At 40.2% G+C, this 16396-nt stretch overlaps 1 protein-coding gene across 1 annotated transcript in view; it reads right to left on the bottom strand.

Moving 5' to 3' along the window:
• CYP20A1 (cytochrome P450 family 20 subfamily A member 1) overlaps nt 1-16396 on the bottom strand; it is a 42582-nt gene that overhangs the window by 24932 nt on the left and 1254 nt on the right. The window contains exons 2-4 of the mRNA XM_083371299.1: nt 15196-15245; nt 14354-14520; nt 6391-6536 (exon numbers count right to left, since the gene is read on the bottom strand). Of these exons, the coding sequence (XP_083227425.1) occupies nt 6391-6536; nt 14354-14520; nt 15196-15245 (363 nt within the window). The remainder of the gene's footprint in view (nt 1-6390; nt 6537-14353; nt 14521-15195; nt 15246-16396) is intronic.

Here is a 16396-nt window from a genome sequence, read left to right as displayed (position 1 = left end):
TAAGCTGTTGGCACAAAAAAGACCATTTAACATTGTCAAATGCCTTTTGGGCGTCTAAGAAAAGTAATGCCATCTGTTGTTCGCTATGTAACTCATAGTACTCCAATGTATCTAATATTATTCTAATGTTGTGCTTAGTGTGTCTCTTAGCGAGAAAACCATTCTGATCTGCGTGTATGAAATCATTCAGAAATCGTTTCAATCGTTCCGCTATAATTGATGTAAATATCTTGTAGTCCGAGTTAAGAAGTGATATGGGTCTGTAATTTTGGATTAATGTATGGTCCGTGTTATCTTTCGGGATAAGGGTTATGTTTGCCTCTAGCCAAGATTTAGGCGTCCTTGCGCCTTCTAATACTGCGTTAAATACCTCCACTAGGGGTTGAGCTAGGATATTTTGTAATTCTTTATAAATTTCTGATGGAAGACCGTCGGGTCCCGATGCTTTATTATTCTTTTGTGCATTAATAGCTTTTATCACCTCAGATAGTCGAATTTCCTCGTTTAACATATTTCTGGTATCTTCTGTGACCTTGGGTAGTTTGGCTCTTTGAAAATATTCCTCCATTTTCTCCACACTTGCCTGACTATCTTCTTTGTATAACCGTTCATAAAATTCCTGGGCTATAATTTTTTTTTTTCCTCCTGATGGAATATTCTCCCTTCCTCATCTCGTAGTTCGTGAATCCAGTTTTTCCCCTTTTGTTTTCCCAATTTATATGCGAGCCACCAGCCCGGTTTATTTGCATTTTCAAAAAAATTTTGTTTCGTGTTTCTCAATTGTTGTGCTAATTTCTCTTTGTCTAGAATGTTAAGTTTGTGTTTAATCAGATCCATAGATTGCTTGATATTCTCTTTTTGTGGATCTTGTTGGAGTGTAACTTCTAAGCTCTTATATTCCTCTTCTAATCTTTCCCGTTGTTGTCTTTTCCCCTTATTTTTATATACCATATATGCCCTCGCTACCCCTCTCATCATTGCCTTAGCTGTATCCCAATTGTTTTGTACTGAGGTGTCTATAGCTTTATTTTCCTTAAAGAAAAAACTTAGTTCTCTCTCCATCTTAGATTTGAGTTCGTCTTCTTTTAAAATTGCTCTTTGAAGCGTCCATCTGGGTATTTTTTTGGAACCTTTCCAGATAAGTTTAATAGGATTGTGATCTGCCCAAGTACCTGTCGCTATATGTACCTCGTCTATTTCTGAACTAATTTCTTTCGTTATCCATACCATGTCTATTCTAGACCATGAGTTATGTCGGTTGGAGTAATATGTATATTGTCTAGCCTTACGATTTCTTTCCCTCCAGACATCTTGGATATTTAGTTCCTCAGCCAAGTTGAGAAAAGATCTCGGTAGAGTTCTTCTCTTCTTTTTCCTAAGCGTCTTTCCCAAATAATCCAAATTTATATCTAGGATAGCATTAAAATCTCCTATTAAACAAATCTCCTCATAATCAATGCTACATATCTTATTGTGAAGTGTTTTGAAAAATTGTTCTTGGTTATGGTTTGGGGCATATATCTCTACCATCATGACCTTCCTGTGATTTATTATAACCTTGACTATCAGTATTCTACCCTCTTTATCGTTATAAATTTGTTTTGCAGTCAATTTTGGGTTTACATATAGTGCCACTCCTCTCTTTTTCTTGTGTCGGTCTAAGGAAACGAATAGGTTCCCTATTCTTGGTTGTACTAACAAATATTTTTGTTGTTCCTTTATATGGACTTCTTGTATTGCCACGATATCCAATTGTTGGTGAATAAGCCTATTAAAAAATTTCCGCCTTTTCACTGGCGAATTCAATCCATTAATATTCACAGACATAATACTACACTCACCTCCCTTCATCTTACTTATTTCTAGTTTTTGTGGATCTCGTGATTCGGGGCTCTCTCTCTTCCTTGTCTCTAGTTCCATGTTTCTCTGTTAACTCACCGGATTTGTTCCTTCTATCCTCTGTAGCTAAGATCTTCCCATCCAGTGCCACACATATTGTATCTCTTTCTCTTACCTCCCTTCCATCTTGATCTTCTAAATCTACTTCCTCTTGGCTATGGAAGTGGCATTTGTAAAAATCTTCTGCCTTCTCTATCGTGTCCAGTCTATGCCTTCTATCCTGCCACATAACTAGGATACCCTCTGGAGTTAGCCATCTAAAGTTTACATTTTCTCTTATTAATTTAGATGTTAAGAATTGATAGCCGCGTCTCAGATCCCTCATCCTTTTAGGTATCTGTTTAAGGATGGTGATTGGTTGGCCCCGAAATTCTAATGGTTCCTCTCTAGATCTATGCAGAAGCTCATCCCGAATTGATTTTTTAACTAACCTTACATGTACTTCTTTTGGGAGGTTGTGCCTTCTCGCATAATTAGTTTGAACCCTGTATGTTTCATCAATTTCCGCCAGCATTTCCTCCTTCCCTACACCGAGTGCCTTTGCCATCAGTTCTGCCATCATGACCAACAGATCTTCCCCTCTTTTTTCTTGAACGTTCTGGAAGCGTAGATAATGAGCAGCCTTTTCTGCTTCCAGAAAAATGACTGTTGTTTCTAACTCCTTATTAGCCTGAAGGAGTGTTTCATTTAAATCATCTACTCTCTTTTCCTCTTTTTCCATTCTAGCCTCCATATCTTGAAGTCTTTGTTCATTTTTGACTAATTGTTGTTGAATCCCTTCAAATTTATCATCTATCGCTTGAATTTTCCCCTTTAATTCACCAGTGTCGTTTCTTATTTGGCCTATTTCTCTCTTCATCTCCTCGTGGTTTTTGGCCATTGCCTCGTGTAGGTTTTGCAAAAGGGCATGTAAATCTTTAAAGGAATTCAAGTTAGATCTTTCCCTTTGCAGCATATCCTCTATAGATTTCTGATTGGAGGGACTTGAGGCCATCCCCTGTCCCTGTGCTGCCGCCTTTTTGCCAGCGCTAGGCTTAGTTGCTCCCGAGATACTTGTCATGTTTCCCCAATTATAACAGCGTTTTATCAATGTGTAATACCCTGAGTCTTATATAAACCTTTTAACTCTATGACAAAAGATATATAAAACAGTTACCACCAGATCCTTATTACCAACTAAGCAATTTATATAATAGAATTCTATAGTATGAATATATTCAAAGTCACGTTCTTCTTCTTCCCCCCCCCCCCCCGTTTCTGGCGCAGAAATTGGCACCTTTTCCGTCTTCCTCTGCTGTCAAAGACCAGTAGGTGTCCCACTAAACAAACCTCCAGTTACTAAATTGCTATATCAAATGGCCGCCCGTGACAAGTAGAGTAGAATTTCAAAAGTTTCAAAAGTTCACAAATTCAAAATTTACCAGGATAGACCAGACTAGACCAAGCTGATCGCTTTCCACGCCCGACAATCCAGAGTTCAGTCTCTAAGGCTCCAAAGCTCAGACTTTGACCTGTTGTAGCTTATCTCCAGCTAGGATACAGTCATATAGTCTTCGGCTTTCTTTCCCTTGCTGTTTTTGCCAAACGCCTCCCTCAAGACTTCTATCGCCGCTTATTCCCTCTCCGTGAGGCTCCCACTTCGAACCAGTACCTCTTTCACAAGCGCTTCCTATTTAATATTCGGATACACTCTCCGTCAGCTCCGCTCTACCGTTGTCCCGCTGCTTACGTGCTAGCTCCGTCCCTCTGTCAGATCTTCATGTCGGCCATTACTGGCCTCCTTCTCCCCGGTTCGCTCGCATCAGACTTTCTCCGGATCTTCAACACGAACCGCCGCTCATGAAGGTTCTCCGGGCTGCCTGCAACTTCGGATGTCCCTACAGGACCTCCTGAAGCTCCGAAAAGCCCCCGCGAACACTGGGTGAGAGGTTGTGCGTGGAGAGAGCTCCGTTCACACAGCCGCCCGCTCTGACAGTTGGCTCCGCCGACCCCAGTTGCAGAGCTTCTGAATCTCTGTGATACCACAACTTATAAATGTGAATTTGGTGACCCACATGTCATGAATAAAACTGACTTGATTGGGACTAGAGCTGGGCAAGTAATAGATTGTTACTGTTATTTATTTATTTAAATATATTATTACCACCCACTCCCATAGACTCTTGATGGTTTACAAATACAATACAAAACAATAAAAGCAGGTAAAAACATACAACCCTGCAGGCAAACTGGACTAAAACGATCAAACAATAACAATTCAAATCAGGGGCCCCACAACTACATCATCCACAAGCCTGGGAACAAAGCCAAGTCTTTTAGGAAGCCCAGGAGAGGAGGCATTGTACATATCTCTGTGGGGATGCTGTTCTAGAAGATGGGATCTATGACAGAGAAGACGTGATTACTCAGTCCCATAAAACAACATTTAAGAGACATGGAGCATATCCACTTTATCAGAATGTACCAACCAGGCAGAAAAGGAGATGGATGGTCCCTCAGACATCTAGAATTGGTGCCATAAACAATAATAATGCAGCTCAAGTAGCAGTGGTGACATTCGACAATTACTGTTCACATTGCTGCATTTTATACCAGATGTAATTTCCAGATAATCAAGAGTAGCCCTGTGTAAGTACATTGCAATAATCAATCGTAACATGACCAGTGTATGAGTAACTGTCTAAACAGCCTTCAGTCAAGGAAAGAAGCAACTGGGAGATGAAGTGTACCAAAGCCTTCCTGGTCACAGCTGCCACCTGCTCTTTCAGCAATAGCTACAAGTCCAGAAGGAACCCCCCCCCCAAATTGTGCACTAGTCTAGAATGAGGAAGTATTTTTCCCCATAAGGACAGTGATGAAAATGTCCCAGATCCCAAGGGGCTAAACAGCCATACCCACTCAGTTTTGTCAGGATTGAGTTGAAATCTTTTCCATGCCCTCTGCACCAAACAGTCTTTAGACACTGGGTCAGTTTATCAACAGCTTTGCCTTGAGATATAAAGTTGAGTAACCTCAGTATAGGGATGACACTGAGCCCCAAACTGATGGATGACGTCACCTAAGTGTTTCAAGTAGATATTAAACAGGGCAGGGAAGAGCATCAGGCCCTGTGGTACCCCACCAATGACAGCCTGTGGGTGCAACTTCTCTCTGCCTAGCAACATTGACTGAAACCAACCACTTAGGAAGAAGGTGAATCATTGCAACACAGTACCTTCCACTCCTAACCCCCATAGCCAGTCCAGAAAGATACTATGGTCAATAGTATAAGAAGCCACTAAGCAATCAATACACATCTCCATTTCTGCTCTGCCAAGGGTCATGACAAGAGTAATCTGTACTGCTCTGTATCATGCTCCGATATGAAATCCAACTGGAACAGGTCCAGATATACTATTTATTTTTAAGAATTAAAAGTGACAGACTGTGAAGGTTTTCAAAGTATTTGGTACAACGTCTCACTATCAGTTTGTGCGGGGAAAATGAGGCAAATCCAATTTTTCAACAGCACTCTCTTTTTGCCTGTGCAATCCTGATCATGTTTAAAACATGTTTAATATTAATAGGAATGGTGCCTTGGGTGCAATCCCTAAACATCTCAAGCATCACTTGAAAACCATTGGCACTGAGAATACTACCACATGTGCAAAAGGCACCTTTACTTGGAACAGTTTACATCCCAATGACATCTTTAACACCATCAAATATCTGCCTTTCCCAGGTCCTTGGGAAGGATTTGATAAGTGAATAAAAATACTAAATCCAATCTAAACATCTGTTTGATTGTCTGTTTGACCATAATACTAAATACTCAGCATCTCTGGATGACTGACAAAGAAATTATAGCATAATCAATATGACATAAAAATAAAGATAAAAAGCCAATGGTTTTTAGTTTGGAAAATATAAGCTCTGCTAAAATCCACTATGTGACAGAGTGGGAGTGGGAGGGGAGTGTAAAACAGTAGCCTGTTCATTTGAGTTTTAATTTAACTTGTCTAGAATACACAGGAAAAATATAAAATGAAAATGCACCAGACAAGGTATTTTTAATACTGGAGAGTCACTTCTGAGAAAGTTGACTGCTTACACAAGAGATTGTTGTTAGTTGCAAAGTCGTGTCCGACCCATCACGACTCCATGGACAACGCTCCTCCAGGCCTTCCTGTCCTCTACCATCTTCTGGAGTCCATTTAAGCTCACGCCTACTGCTTCAGTGACTCCATCCAGCCACCTCATTCTCTGTCGTCCCCTTCTTCTCTTGCCCTCAATCTTTCCCAGCATTAGGCTCTTCTCCATGAGTCCTTCCTTCTCATTAGGTGGCCAAAGTATTTTACACAAGAGAAGCAACTTTCAAAAACCGCAAAACATCTGATTCTTCTCCATGCATCGCGGCCTTTTAAAGAAATTATTCTGAATCATTTATCTTCCTAGAAAGAAGACCCTCCCATACTTCAGAGCAAAATTCTGCCCTCAGAGGAAGCTATTTACCTTCTGAATGACAGGAAAATTGCTCGGCAGCAGCTTGGTGACACCATTTTCATACAGTTTTTTCCTCAAGCAGCTCTCAGCCATGTCTCCACCCAGGCCAGACTGATACTGCAACAAGGACTTTAACATCGTTTCAAAGGGGTCCGCTGAAAGAGAGAGTGAAAATGCAATCAATCTCTATAATGCTCTAAAGAAGTTCCCTCACTTTGGTTCCCATTGTTCACAACCACTGCTTATGCTGGAAAGGAGGAGGTTAGGAAAGACTGCTGTAAATCTGTCAAATTAGTTCAGAGGCTTGCAGTTAGTTACATCGGATTGGTATTGGTACCTAAATTACTGATTTTTCCTCAAGATGATGCAGAACTGTATTCCCATTTCTTTGTTCCGGAATGTCTGTATTGCCCAAATCTCCAATAACCATTTTTGTCAATAGTCACACATGCTTACATCTTCTTCTAATCCTTCTGCAGAAGAAAGGAAGAAGTACAATTTGTGTCTTCAGAGTAAGAAAGTGATCTCACCAGGCACTCAAGAAAGCCTCAAGCAATTTAGAACCAGCTTCTCCTGTAAGAATCAGTAAGAACTTGGTAAGACCCGCAGATGTTCATTTTTATTTTAATAACCCTATCCCTCGCTTCAAGGACATAATGTAACTTTTACCAGATCACTAAGGGAGTCCTCCTTAAAGTATGTTTTTCATCCATATTGAACAAAGCAGAAGCCCAACCAGTGCTTCATGCCAACTGGACCAGCTCCAGGTTATAGCGATTATGCAGCTCACTTTGCCTGCTGGCAATATCCTTTGCCCAGTACAATCAGATGCTCAGAGATTCTCAACCATCTGTTGTCCAAGCCAATTTGCAAAAATGCTACTATAATGCCGGTGACAATATGTCTCTCACGAGAAGCAGTGGTAGACAAGTTTAACCACAGGTAAACCTCTCTTATGAGGATCACTGAGGTCGCAAAGCAGCAGTGGATGTATCAAAAGGCCACAGATGCAGGACTTAAGTCTCAGTCCTATATCATCTCTTAAAGAAAAAATTACATTACAAACCTAGGTGGAAATATCTGTAATGGAATGTGTAGATGACCGTGGGGGAATGAAGGAAGGAATGAAAGAGATGCTGCCTAGGAAACAATCAGACAAGAGAGGGAAGACCTTGCAGGCAGTCGCTTAACAGTCAGAAGAAACTTTGGAAGGATCACCTTAATTGATCAGACAGCTAAAAGTGGCAGCAAGACGTTTGTACCGTCAGATTTGCAAGATTCTGTTAACGTGTAGCCTTACAATAAAGTAGATTCAGCTCACCTAGTTGTGTTTCCTGTCTGGTTTACCAGAAGGACTGACAATACTTCAGCTATGAGGTATAGGAAGAAAAATCTTCATCATGGTTTAGTCCAAGCGGGGGATAAACAACATGGTGACTGCTTTAGGAAGAAGGTTACAGTTTATTGCAGAGGAGAGCCAGACAGAAAAAGGACTGAGCACATGTAGGAAGTGGGTTTTTATACCCCCTGGAGCATTTCTTTGGAGTTATTTCCTGTTTCAGGCTTTGGATTTCCTGTGTGACATATTCTGACCTGAGTCTGGGTGTGCTTTCTGGTATTCTTGATGGTTGTGGGTCAATCCTAGTATGTCCAAAGGTCATATCCTGCTTTCCTGGGGTTGGGGTATGTAGATTTTAGATTTTAGATGAGCTAGATACCCAATTTTTTTCCTAAGCTTCCAGTTCCAACCTTCCTGATGGTTTATATTTGCATGTCTATAGAACTGGTTTTCTGCTTGGGGGAAGGAGACCTGGGACTATTAAGAAATGCTTTCCTGGTTCTTCAATATCTTTTTAGGAAATATATTTTTCTGCCCTTTTAATATTTCCTTCTCTGGGGAGCTGACTTCCCACAGAGGCTAACCCTGGGTGTCTCATTGACACTGGAGGAGACTCACAGCTTGGAACACTGATTCAACAATGGTTGCATACAAGCTATTTCAAAATGTATGTGCAATCACACTGTATATATTTGGCAGAAATGCTCTAGTTTCCTACTGCATTAATTACGGGGTGTGTGGTGCTAATCCAAATGAATGTAAAAACATTCTTATTTTAACAGAGAACAAATTATGTTACACTAAATTACAACAAAGTGTTACTGCAGCCAGAACTTGAGGAATCCAAAAGGGGTCACTGTGTGACCCAGCTCTGCCTTATCAAATATTCTGGTCTACCATTCACCATTATTACTCAACATAATCTCTATTCAACAGAATACCTTGCAATCATAATCTTGCCATTTTTCCTCCTCTGAATATCTTTGGAAGAGAGGGACAAAACCAAGGCCACATGACAGAGCTCTTGATGAGCAGGACTGACAAAAACTGTCTACTGAAGCACAAGTGTAAGTAAGAGATAGTAGTCAAAGTACTAAACTAGAAGATGAACTCAAGGAAGACTTGGGTTCAAGTCCACCCTCAAGCATTGGAGCTTACTGGGTGATTTTGAGTTAATATGGCAACAAAATGAGAAGAGATTTTCATGTAAGCTGAGCTCCATTAGGAAAGGTAGGGTATAAATCCAGCAAATTAATAAAATAGATGCATTCCATTAGAAAAATAATTTGTCCCTGCTTCTATAACATGAGCTAGATACCCAATTTATTCAGTAAGTAACAGTAGCAGTAGAAACCTTACTGGATTCTGTATGATTTACATCTTAATATAAATATGTAGAACTGCACTGTAGAGCTATTTTATTCTCCCTTCTTGGCTGTTGTGTAAATGCTCAAGTACCCTTTAAATGTGTGACTCAAAGGAAAAAAAGGGGGGGAACCCTCTATCCTCGAGGTGCTGTTGACTTCCACCCACTCCCAAGCCAAGCATAACAAAAGCAGCATGGTGCAAAATTAAAGTGTGCACTAAACAAGGGAGCTTGGCAAGCATTGGCAATAGAAGGCAAACATGTCAGGAGCAATATGAACCTAAAAAAAAAAATCACACAAAATCCAGGAAAAATATCCTGCAGAGCACATGCTGCAATCTCTAGAGGCTGAAATCAGTTCGAAACTACTCAAACAACTTGTGCTTTCTCTTATTTCTACCGCTTAAGAGACTTTCATCTTTGTCCAATTTACAAGTAGCAGAAGTACAATTGAGGACTTTCATCTGCATCAGTAAAGAGAGGCCATTGAAAAGCCACAACAGCACAGTGGTAAACCAGCTATCAACAAAAGTACTTTAAAAAAACATACAGTGAGGGAGGGGGGAAAGTATTTGATCCCCTGCTGATTTTGTACATTTGTCCACTGACAAAGAAATGTTCAGTCTATAATTTTAATGGTAGGTTTATGTTAACAGTGAGAGATGGAATAACAACAAAAAAAATCCCAGAAGAACTCATTTCAAAAAAAGTTATAAATTTATTTGCATTTTAATGAGACCAAGGACAGGGCAAGACCAAAGTGCCAGAACTGGTTTCTCTCCTGCAGCTCTTGTGGACCGGGAAGAATTTCTTTCTCTTTCCAATTCAATTATCCTCCAATCAATGTAGTTTTAGAAAGAAACAAAACAGCATGATTGCTAAGCACATTGTGCTTTAGATTGTAAGCCGCCCTGAGTCTTCGGAGAAGGGCGGGATATAAATGGGATTAAAATTAAAAAATTAAAAAATGTTTTGAGAGATGAGATAACCACATGCAGACCTACTTGTACAGAGAGGAAAACCTTATGATAGGTACCCTTTTTCAAGATAATTATCTGAAAACTTCCTTCTTATTCAAAATTCTACTACAGAGCCATTAGTCTTGGGCATCCATATTGCTGCAAGCTCCCATGCTGATGGAAACTGAGAACACAAGAGAACATCTGTTTTCAATTTGCCTTTCTATCTCATTTCTTCATGTTTTCCCAGACTGTAAGCTCCTTCGAGATAGCTACCTGTATCTTTTGCCTCTTGAACTCTGCAAAACTGCTTAGCAGCCAACATTTTCTGGCCAAAGGATAGGTCAACTTTAATGTTCTGTTGTTCCCAAGTTACAGAGAAATGGAAACAAATTCTGTGATGCGTTCTTCACAATCCATCAAAGAGGTGAGAGAAGAAATGCAACAAAAAGTCTTTGGAGCATGAGAGAGGGGAGGAGAGGAGTTCCAATTTCAGAGGGGACATGCACATCATCTCTCCAAACAAATCTACTAGATGGGTGGACGGTAAAAAGGAAGCACTCACACATTCTCAATGCTTGTCTGGAGAAAAAAAACACCTCCCTGCTCACATAATGCTTCTTCACCTAAGCCTCTAATACCTCTACTCTACGAAATGTTTTTAAGAAGTGCTAATTAAAAATATGTGCAACAGCTTCAAGGAACAGGCTTGCCCAAGAAAATGTCTAAGCTGTATTTGCTTATAAAGGAAGAACTGAAAGAACAGACTTGTTAAATGTCACATTCCTTTGTTAAAGGCAAGAATCTGTTGAAAAGCATCATGAGAAGTTTAATTGCTATGTGTTTAGATTAACACCTCTGCTAAGCTGCAAAAAGCTATAGGGCTGCTAACTCTCAAACTTTCATATCCTGCCAAGTGAGTGAAGGAAGGGGCAGCTGGGAGAGCTTTAATTTGTAAGAGTCACCAGGAATTTACTCCGTCCAACTCACCTCACAGGATTGCCATTGTGGGGAAAATAGGATGCAAAAGTAAGTAAGATCTTAGGCAAGTCAAGTACATTGTTGTTGTTGTTAGTTGCGAAGTCGTGTCCGACCCATCGCGACCCCATGGACAACGTTCCTCCAGGCCTTCCTGTCCTCTACCATCTTCTGGAGTCCATTTAAGCTCGTACCTACTGCTTCAGTGACTCCATCCAGCCACCTCATTCTCTGTCGTCCCCTTCTTCTCTTGCCCTCAATCTTCCCAGCATTAGGCTCTTCTCCAGTGAGTCCTTCCTTCCCATTAGGTGGCCAAAGTATTTGAGTTTTAGCTTCAGGATCTGGCCTTCTAAAGAGCAGTCAGGGTTGATCTCCTCTAGGACTGACCGGTTTGATCGCCTTGCAGTCCAAGGGACTCGCAGGAGTCTTTACTTGCTCCCCAAATACTCTTTCCTAGTGTTAAACTGTCAGCACAGCCATAAAACACTAAAAAGCCCCCAAAATATTGACAGAGCTAAGAGAAGATACTAAGAGGTGACAGAAGGCTCTGGGAAGCAAGGCATAAAATAAACCCATAGAAGTAGCTCTTTAGAAAAAAAATAATCTATGAAATGCTGCCTTTGTGTCCTCAAAGGCAACATTTTTATTACCTCAAACTTTTGCCTCCCTAACCTAGCAGTGTGCTATTATAGCCAATCACATACTCTGCAGCTGCATCTAATTACATGTACACTGTAATTCCCGTAACACTACAGGGGTTGCATCTCTACCCCATTTTAGTTCACCTCTGCTGCCTCTGGTACCTTAATAAACAAAGTGTGCTTTCATAAGATTGCATTTAAACCCCATTATAAAAGAACTGTATGAAGAAATTCCTTCTACACACAGTTAGTTATATGGCAACCATATTTAGCCTATTACAGGCAGCAGAAGGGCGGGGGGGGGGGGGAAAGCAAGCATATGGATTGAAATACAGGTAGTCCTTGACTTACGATCATTCATTTAGTGACTGGTCAAAGTTACAACAGTACTGAAAAAAGTGACAAGACTGGTTTTCATTTTTACATCCATTGCAGTACAGGTAGTCCTCAACTTACAACAGTTCATTTAGTGATCATTCATTTTTTACAACGGCACCAAAGTGACTATGACCATTTTTCACACTTATGACCATTGCAGCATCCCCATGGCCTTGTGATTTACATTCAGATGCTTGACATATTTATGACAGTTGTAGTGTCCTGGGGTCATGTGATTACCTTTTGTGACCTTTTGACAAGCAAAGTCAGATTCACTTAATGTGCTGTCCTGCTCACTCACACACACATGTAACTGGTTTAGTAAGTTTATTAATATTCCCCAGCAATTCCCTTCACCAAAACTCAGAACTGTCTAAATTAAGTCCAGTCAAACCAATGCTAGTCCACAGAGCAATGGCCAAAGTGTCTATAAGGCACTTAAAAGTTTCTGAATCAAAATAAATCCACCAGGCAAACTTAAATCCACAATACAAGAGAATTCAAAAGGCAAGAAAAGTCCAGAGTTTCCAAGGCACGATCCAAATCAAGGCACAGTGTTAATCCAAAGGGAGTCAGGAATCACAATGACCAAAAACCACACAGCTAGGAAACAAAAATGTTGTTCCCAGCATTATCTCCATCTGTCCTCTGTGTTAAATAGGCAGCTTCCAGTGCAGCCCATCAAGAAGGGCGAGGCTTTTTCCTCACAAGTAGTCTGGGTGACCTTCTCTGCTCCTGCCTTTTTTTTTGCCCTACGACAGACATGTCAAACTCGTGATGTTGCACAACGTATCGGAGCTTTTTCTCCATTGCCGGCAATGGGGTGGGCGCGGTTTCCTGCTTATGTGTCCAGCCCGCAGGCCGGCAGTTTGACACCTCTGCCCTACGTATTCTTGGATCATGTGTAGAAAGCAGTTCCTCCTCCTCTTCCTCCTCCTCCCTGACTGGCTGCAACTGCATGCTTTCCCCACCTGGAGCCTCAGCCAAATCCCTCACAGCCAGCTACTCAGAGCCATCAATCAATTCAGCTCCTGAGTACCGGGAACCGGTTCATCCTCCACTCACCCACCCCAGCTGACATCTAGAGAGGTATCTGAGGAAGCATTGGGGAAGTCATCACACTTAACTGTGTTACTAATTTAACCACCACAGTGATTCACTTAACAAATGTGGTAAGAAAAGCTGTAAAATGGGGCAAAACTCACAACAAATTTCTCACTTAGCAACATAAATTTGGGCTCAATTGTGGTGTATTGTCACACGGTTCTGTGATCAAAATTCAGGCTGTATTTATGACAGCTACACTGTCCCAGGGTCATGTGATTACCATTTGTAACCTTCCCAGCTGGCTTACAACAAGCAAACTCAATTGGGGAAGCCAGATTCGCTTAAGAACCACATGATTCACTTAACAACTGCAATACCTGGCTAACTATTGGCAGAAAAAGCTCATAGAAAGGGGCAAAACGTACTTAGCAATATAAATTTTGGACTCATTTGTGGTCATAAGTCAGGGACTACCTATAATTAATAATGTGACTGTAGGATTTTGTCATAATAATGTGATAAAATTTAGGATTAGGCTGTATGCCATAAACCCTTATTATGCCTATTACATTTTCAAAACTGTTCAAATGACATATTCAGAAGCACAGCAACATCATTCAGGTTTTATTCACCTGGACAATTCTCTAAAATGATCCTTGCCATCAGGTGTCAGTAGCATTTTATGGCACTTACATTGACTGAACTGGATTGATGTCCCACAATAATTAGTAAGAGGAATTTTTTTAAAGTTATTAACTGAAAAGCAGTGCAGAAACCAGTGTTTCACTATTTACAAATGTGAACAACTTTGTTGTAGTTCAACAAAAAATGTCTTCAAAAGAACCATTTTATTTACAAATTTAGCTCTATCACACTTGGCAATAGCTTGTTAACATTGCTTCTACTCCTGACATTTTGAAATTGAAATATTTTAGATGAATTTAGTTACTTCCATCATCTAGAGTTCATGGGAATGTTGCTTTGCCAATTCAAGTTTGCTGGAAGTAGCTTACCCACTTTCTGAATTGAACTTCTATTTATTTCGAACAGATTTTTTTCATATTTCTCAGCTTCCTGTTTTCAGTCTGCACAAATAATTTTCCACCTTACAACCCTTCTGGCTGAATTCATCTGTCTATCACTCAGCTGAGGATAACATTCAGTGGACTTCATGAAATCCATAAAAAACTTATGTTCTCCCAAAACAGTTTATTTTATACAATCCACTGATTCAGATTATTATAGACATGGGAAAAGTACTTACTTGTCCTGTTAGGGTTAATGTGCTGCTTCAGGAGGTCAATGGACCCCAGACTGATCACAAGACGTTGTCCAAACCAGAAAGAGACAATTGGACCATATTTCTCATGGAGGTTGACCAGAAACTCATGCAAGCTGCCACTAGTTATGATGTCAGGAAGATTCCCATCTCTGGAATGAAAAAAAGGATGAGATTAGGGCAAATTCATTGGCATCTCCAAAGAAGAAATGAAGAACTTAACATGGAATCACCACATTAAGGCATAGTTTGTTCAACTATTTCATTAACTAAATATCACAGTAAATAACTCACAAACCACAGTTTGTAGACCAAAACCTCTGGATTTAAAGCATAGTTTATGACTCTGCCAACTAATTATGTCAACCAGACCAGAGTGTTTCATTAGAATAATTTATTTCCAATTAGGCAGTACTACTGTTGCTGAGATGGACAACACATTTAAAGAACATTTTTCACCCTGCTGAACCAGCTTGACCCAAACAGTCTTAGAAACTTTGCAAAGGTTGCTCTGGACTACAGCTTCGTTGTTTAAAAGATGGGGATAAAAACTAAAATCAGCTAGGAAAAGGATGGAGTAGGAAAGGGAACCATCTTTAAAAGAAACAGGGAGAGCAATTATTGAGATCAGAAGGAAAAAAAGCAGATAAGACAGTAATACACATAGGAAACAGGAAAGGGATTTCCAATGCTAAATTTATCCTCCCTCAAATAAAATGAGGTAGTCCTAAACATTTTTTTAAAATTTGCAACATGCCGATGGACCCAAAAAGATTAAGGACGCACCTGTGTAGAAAAGGGAAATGATATATAAAGGAGTAACTTACTTTTCATCTGTTGGAGTGATCCCTGGGATTCCTGAAGCTTGTCGGGAAGACTAAAAAAGAAGGTAACATAATTGGAAAGATTAAGATGCTGATATTATCAAGTCAACACAAAAAGAAATGTATTACTTAGCCTATTTCCTTAAATCTAGATGCTTATGATTTTATCAAATGTAAAACTACAAATCATTATAACTGCTACAGGATTAAACATGTATATGATTGTAGTTTATTTTAATCCTAAATACATATATTTGCATTCAAACCCAGCTATTCAGAATTGTTAATTTATAAATTGCTTGTGCTGCTGATCCATCATGGAGTTCAAGGGAACATATTTTAGGCAATTTCCCATTCAAAACTGGATTACAGCCGCAATCTAACAAATGTAAAAGTTATATTAGATAGTGAAGTTTAATTCCTCTACACTTTTAGATATTAATCTATATGACAATTTACTAACATTGCTTTTCCTCCTCATCCTATTTCTTTTTGTGCTGAATCTTCCAGACTGTAAAGTTTACATTTTTATTTGTCTTAATTCATATTATAGGCTTTCTAAGGGCAGTTCTTTTAGAAAGCCAAGGCAGAAAATTTTAAAATAATTGCATTAGAAGAACCTTGATACGGTGCTAATTTCCAGGATTTGGAATAGTTCACCAAGCCCTTGATAAGCCCCCATCCCCAATGTTTCCCATCCTTGCTAGGGACTGTACTGTCCACCTCTGGCATGCCAACGATTTCCTCCTCTACTTCCCTTCCTGACCCACAGCCCCTCCCACCACAGGAAGCTTTCTTCCCTCCTTGGGTAGATCACAGGCCCACGTAAGCCCACCTTCTTCCCACTGGCTACTAACAACTGAGCTGTCCACCCTCTAAGGCAGCGTTTCCCAACCTTAGGAACTTGAAGATGCGTGGACTTCAACTCCCAGAATTCCCCAGCCAGCTATGCTGGCTGGGGAATTCTGGGAGTTGAAGTCCACGCATCTTCAAGTTCCTAAGGTTGGGAAACGCTGCTCTAAGGCAGAAAAGGGGCCTTCACATCCCTTTCGAGGGGTGCTTTGCAGTGGTGAATGGTCACAACGTTGAGATTATCCCTGACAGGATCCTGACCCTCATCCTAAATTGAAATTGTGGATACATCTGGATATTAGAATACATGAAGCGAAAGAAAACTAATCAAAGAAAATAACTGAACCCTACT

Source organism: Vipera ursinii (genome assembly GCF_947247035.1).
Source record: "Vipera ursinii genome assembly, chromosome: 1".
NCBI classification, from domain to species: domain Eukaryota; kingdom Metazoa; phylum Chordata; class Lepidosauria; order Squamata; family Viperidae; genus Vipera; species Vipera ursinii.
Note: the sequence above shows the minus strand (reverse complement) of the source record. Positions and strands in the feature narration are given on the sequence as shown.